We start from the raw sequence: 6,035 nt of genomic DNA, 5'->3' as shown, positions 1-6,035 counted from the left end.
GGGCGTTCGACACTTCACGTGGCCTTAACGTGCACATGGCACGGCACAAGCGTCTTGGTGATGTCACCGCCACTTAGTGGCTAATGGCGATTGTTGTTGTTGTGTGAGTGTCAGTTTGAGAGTGTGTCGATGTGTGTGAGTGTCTGTGTGTCTGCGGGGAAGTGGTAGTGCAGTGGTCAGTGCACTGTGCTACGAAGCCAGAGGTCGTTTCCCGCTCACGGCCAACGCCAGTCACAATATTATCTGAATCCGTTCTGGGCCTCGACTAGGTCGACTCAGCCTCAAATGATGACCTGGTAAGGTGTGTAACAATCTCCACTGGGGAGACAAAGGCGGCCGGGCAAGGTGCTGGCCACCTACCCCCTCGTGCGTCGTGCCGACCTTCATAGATGCTCGCTAACAGCACTTGCCCCAACAGTCTGCGAAGGCTATACAGTGGATATTTGTCTTTCTACGTGATGTGTGTGTGAATGTGTCTGTGTGTGTGAGTGTGTGTGAATGTGTCATCTTAGCATTTAATATCATCTTAACATTTAATATCATCTTAATATTCAACATCATCTTCGACCACGTAGTTTGAGAAGCCTTCCATGGCTGGACCAGTGGAATTTATATCTGGTACAAACACAATGGGTGGCTGATCAATGCCCATGTGTGGTCAAGGGATGGCACCCTACTGGTCAACCATGTTACGTACGCTGGTGATCTGGTGGTTGCTACTTACTCTGAGAATGAGTTGGAGGTTCTGCTGCTGAACCTGGAGCGTGCAACTAAGAGGTGGGGCCTTAACATCAGGCCACCAAAACTGAGCACCTGCCTGCGTATATTGTATCATCCAATACTCCACCCCCTCAACTCGACATGAGCGATGGGAAAGTTGTGGAGAGAGTGGAGAAGTTTCAGTATCTGTGTCGTGTGCCCATGCCCACCTTCGGTTTGACAGCAGATGTCTCACTGAATCAGCCGAGTGGCATAATTATTTTTCGTCAGCTGCATAACGCTGTGTGGAAGCTACCGTCTTGGTCACAGTCATGCCCTCTCATGGGACATCTGCGCCAGTTTTAAACTTTCAGGCTGGCCTGTCTACGATCCATCCTGGGTTTACTCACAAATCCTTGAAAGATCTGGACATCTCACCATCACGATCATCATCAGTGAAATCCTCTGGCAGGCGAGGTTTCTTTTGGCCGGGTCATGTAGCCTGCACGCCCATCCACCGCATGCCCAAGCAGCTTCTATTTGGCCGGATAGAAGGGGCTAAATGAGTGCGGCACGGGCTGGTACCAGCGGTGTCAAGATCGGCCTCTGTGGAGGAGGCTCGTGAAGGACGCTGCTACTGGGCAATTGGAGGCAGTCGCCCTCCAACAATGGAAGACAGAAGAGCAACACTCACAACAACGAGCGTAGCACCGAGATGGCTAAAACACAACAAGTTGGCAAGGTAGGAGGTACAGCTGGTGCATCTACCGGTCATCTCAGTCAGTGAACCCATGGCACCTACTGGGTCTGTCCCGTGACCTCCTCCTGCACCTAGCCTGGCACAGCAGCAGCACAGCCCATGACACCTGCTGGTTCTATCCGTGACCTCCTCCTGCCAGCAGCGAGAGCCTTCCACAATTTGACGCGAACGGCTGCAAAGCGCACCTAGCCTGGCACGACGAGCGCTGTGGCGGCTGTTGGCGTCAACGCGTCGCTCTCCAAAGGCGTCTGAACGTTCTATTCGGCCCTCGCTAAGGGAACGGCACCCAGCGCCGAGCGTCCCAGAGTGCCATCCGAGTTGCGCTTGTGACGTCTCCCCGATGCTTCTGTTGACATCTCCCCAATGTCCCCACCCCCGACTCTCAGGGCGAGATGATTGACCGCATAGAGTACAACGTGGAGCACTCGGTGGACTACGTGGAGAGGGCCGTGTCTGACACCAAGAAGGCCGTCAAATACCAGAGCAAGGCACGCCGGGTGAGTGCCTGGACCAGTCACCAGGAGGAGCAGCCCCGCCCCCCTGCGCGACCCCCCACCCTCTCACCCGCCCCGCCCCCCTCGCTCTGCCCCTCCCTCTTCATCCTCTGTGCGGCATCATGGTTCATAGCCTCTATAGAAGGCGGTTCCCCACACTCCCTGCCGGCTTCAATCCCTCCCTCTCGTGCCTCTTCTCTCTCCCTCAATGCCACTCATTCCCTATCATCCCTCCCCTCACTCCATCCCTCTCCTCACTCCATCCCTCCCTCTGCCTCCTCTCCTCACTCCATCCCTCCCTCCCCTCACTCCATCCCTCCCTCTGCCTCCTCTCCTCACTCCATCCCTCCCCTCACTCCATCCCTCCTTCTCCTCTCTCTTCTCCCCTCCTCCCTCTCCTCACTCCCTCACCCTCCTCCCTCTTATTTCCTTCCCCATTCCTCCCTCCCCTCTCCTCAAATCCAATTCCTCCCTCACTCATTCTCCCGTCTCCTCCCCCATTAATCGTCCCCCACCACCACCACCTCCTCCTCCTACCTTTCTACTCTCCCCCCCCCGCCCGTTCCCCCCTCCCTCCCCTTAGTTCCCGTTTGTGTGTTTGTTATTGTTTGTCGATTATTGGGCCTTCCCTAGGTCGACTCAGCCTCAAACGGGTACCTGGTGCGGTGTGTGGTAAACATCGCCGCTGGGGAGACAAAGGCGGCCGGGCGTGGTGCTGGCCACCCCATCCCCCGTCGTGCTACTCGCTCACAGCACTTGCCTCCTTAAGTCTGTTAAGGCTATACGGGCGAGGGGAGATCTTTACCTTTGTTCTCTTGGGCAGTTGTGGAGTCGGTAGGTTCCTCGGTGTGAGCGAGCGATCAATGCCGCTGACGGCTGCGCCGTGAGCAGAGGTCGCAATCGGGTACCCGATACCCGTACCCTACCCAATACCCGGCTACCCGTACCCGGCCGGGTACGGGTAGGCCGTGAGTCACTGGTGAGTAACCGTTTGTCACTCATTTCCCAACGTCTTGTCTCTTCTCACAATTCAAGTTCCTAGAATCAACCCACCCGCGCCTGCAACATGGCTTCATCCCAGAGGTCGCAATCGGGTACCCGATACCCGTACCCTACCCGATACCCGGCCGGGTACGGGTACCCGGGTATCGGGTAGGGTACGGGTACCCGTTTGCGACCCTGGTGCGGCCGGGTACGGGTAAGGAATCAAAACCCGTTTGCGACCTCTGCCCCGTGAGCGACGACTCAGCGTGGAGAGAAACTCTCGACCCTGGTGCCTGCCGCGGGCACTGACTGAGCTGTTCACGTCGCATTTGTATATATAACAAAAATAAATGCACGGGTACAGCCGAGGACGAACGGGTGGTGGAAACTAAAACTGCCTAAACTAAAGCTAAACCGTTTTTACTTGACCAGGTAAGGCCCACTGAGCTACGTAGCTATTTTTAGAAAAAGGACTTTGCCACATATGATAGCTCAACGGAGCAGCTAAAGCGCTAACAGCACTTGCCCCTAAACGTCTGATAAGGCTATACGGGGAGCCTTTGTCTTTGTGTGCTGGGTAGCGCGCTGCCCTCTACGAACCCCGGCGACCCGAGTTCAATTCCCGCTGACGACCTGATAACAGGCCGCCCCTACGTCGACTCAGCCATCGTGACTACTTGTGAGAGCATCTGCAGTGGGGAGACAAAGGCGGTCGGGCGTGGGGTTTTGGTTTGGCCACACCACTCCTCTAGTGCGCCGTGCCAACCTTCACAGGTGCTACTCGCTAACGGCACTTGCCCCAACGGTCTGTTAAGGCTATACGGGGTATCTTTGTCATTGTGGGTTTTTTTTTTCCCTTTGCTTTCTTTATGATTTGTCTGACACGTATGCGGTTTTTGTTTATTCCCGTCTCCCCCCCTCCCCGTTCCTACCCCCCCCCCTCCTCCTCCTCTCCCTCCACCACGTCACCCCCCTCACCCCCTCACCCCCTCACGGCGAATCCCTCTACTCCTCCACCCCCTCGCTGGGGTTGGGGTCTCGACAGAAGATGCTGCTAGTTGGGGCGATCATCGTCACCCTCGTGGTGATGGGGGCCGTGATCGCCTTCGCGTGACCCGGTCCCTACAGTCCTCACCCCGACACTCGCCCTGACACTCACCCCTACACTCACCCCTACACTCACCCCTACACTCACCCCTACACTCACCTCATCCTCGCCCCTACACTCACCGCTCCTCACCCCTACACTCACCCCGTCCTCACCACACCTGACCACTCCTCACCCCGACACTCACCACTCCTCACCCCTACACTCACCCCTACACTCACCCCTACACTCACCGCTCCTCACCCCTACACTCACCCCGTCCTCACCACACCTGACCACTCCTCACCCCTACACTCACCGCTCCTCACCCCTACACTCACCGCTCCTCACCCCGACACTCACCACTCCTCACCCCTACACTCACCGCTCCTCACCCCGACACTCACCGCTCCTCACCCCGACACTCACCACTCCTCACCCCTACACTCACCGCTACACTCACCCCTACACTCACCGCTCCTCACCCCTATACTCACCCCGTCCTCACCACACCTGACCACTCCTCACCCCTACACTCACCGCTCCTCACCCCTACACTCACCGCTCCTCACCCCGACACTCATCACTCCTCACCCTTACACTCACCCCTACACTCACCCCGTCCTCTCACCACTCCTCACCCTACACTCACCACTCTTCACCACTCCTCACCACACCTCACCCCCAACACTCGCCCCATCATCACCACCACACCTCACCCTACACTCACCACTCTTCACCACTCCTCACCCCATCCTCTCACCACACCTCACCCTACACTCACCGCATCCACGCCACTCCTCACCCCTTACCCTCACCCCGACACTCACCACTCCTCACCCCTACACTCACCACTCCTCACCCCTACACTCACCCTTGTCTTGCCCACACGTGTGGTAGACACGTGGCTGTGCGGTGGGGAGATCTTTGAGATGCGTTACGTCTCAAGCTCGCCTGACACGCAGGAGGTTTTCGTGGGTTCGATCCCGGACCCAGGCGATGCCTCCTGTTGTATATTTGGAGTTCCGTGTGTTCTCTCGCTCGCTCCGTGTGGTGGTGGCGGCGTGGATTGTTCTCCGGGTTCAGCCCCCGGGTTTTTGCCGGCCAGGCACTTTCCAACATTTAGAATCAACGCGCCGTTAGACGATTTGGCTGCTGCTATAAATCCCCCACGCGTGGTGGTGATGATGATGATGATATCAAGCACTTTGGTAGTGAGTGAGTTATCGTCACCCGTGGCCAGGTCGCCTCTGAACGAGAGCTCATCGCTCAGTGGGGCTGAAACCTGGTGGTTAAAGAGAAAACAATGGAAGGGCCGAGATGCGCGCGTCTTTATTTAATACTTTACCAGCCTTGTTTCTCGACGTTCGAGCACTTTAGTCGCCTCCTCGATAACTTCAATGCATTCGCTGCGGTTGCCCCCCACCTCCATCCACCCACCTACCCCCCCCCCACCCTCCCACCTCCGCCCCCCCCCACCTACCCCCTCCCTCCCCCCACCTCCACCCCCCCACCCTCCCACCTCCGCCCCCCCCACCTACCTTCTCCCTCCCCCCACCTCCGCCCCCCCCACCTACCCCCTCCCTCCCCCCAGCTCCACCCCCCACACCCCTAAACCTCCGCCCCCCCACCTACCCCCTCCCTCCCCCCACCTCCACCCCCCCACCCTCCCACCTCCGCCCCCCCCACCTACCCCCTCCCTCCCCCCACCTCCGCCCCCCCCACCTACCCCCTCCCTCCCCCCACCTCCGCCCCCCCCACCTACCCCCTCCCTCCCCCCAGCTCCACCCCCCCCACCCCTAAACCTCCGCCCCCCCACCTACCCCCTCCCTCCCTCCACCCCCCCACCTACCCCCTCCCTCCTCCAACCCCCCCCCACCTACTCCCTCCCCCCACCCCCCCACCTACCCCCTCCCTCCCTCCACCCCCCCACCTACCCCCCTCCCTCCTCCAACCCCCCCCCACCTACTCCCTCCCCCCACCCCCCCACCTACCCCCTCCCTCCCCCCAC

The 6,035-nt window shown here is 58.8% G+C and overlaps 1 protein-coding gene across 1 annotated transcript in view; it reads left to right on the top strand.

Moving 5' to 3' along the window:
• The window catches only part of LOC144730823 (syntaxin-1B-like), a 74,441-nt gene extending 68,987 nt beyond the window's left edge, over positions 1 to 5,454 (top strand). Inside the window, exons 5-7 of the mRNA XM_078611598.1 lie at positions 944 to 948; positions 1,846 to 1,956; positions 3,983 to 5,454. Of these exons, the coding sequence (XP_078467724.1) occupies positions 944 to 948; positions 1,846 to 1,956; positions 3,983 to 4,051 (185 nt within the window). The 3' untranslated portion in view covers positions 4,052 to 5,454. The remainder of the gene's footprint in view (positions 1 to 943; positions 949 to 1,845; positions 1,957 to 3,982) is intronic.
• The last annotated feature ends 581 nt before the right edge of the window (positions 5,455 to 6,035 follow it).

Source organism: Lampetra planeri, chromosome 37 (assembly GCF_965212315.1).
Source record: "Lampetra planeri chromosome 37, kcLamPlan1.2.h2, whole genome shotgun sequence".
NCBI classification, from domain to species: domain Eukaryota; kingdom Metazoa; phylum Chordata; class Hyperoartia; order Petromyzontiformes; family Petromyzontidae; genus Lampetra; species Lampetra planeri.
This window is presented reverse-complemented; position numbering and strand designations above follow the sequence as displayed.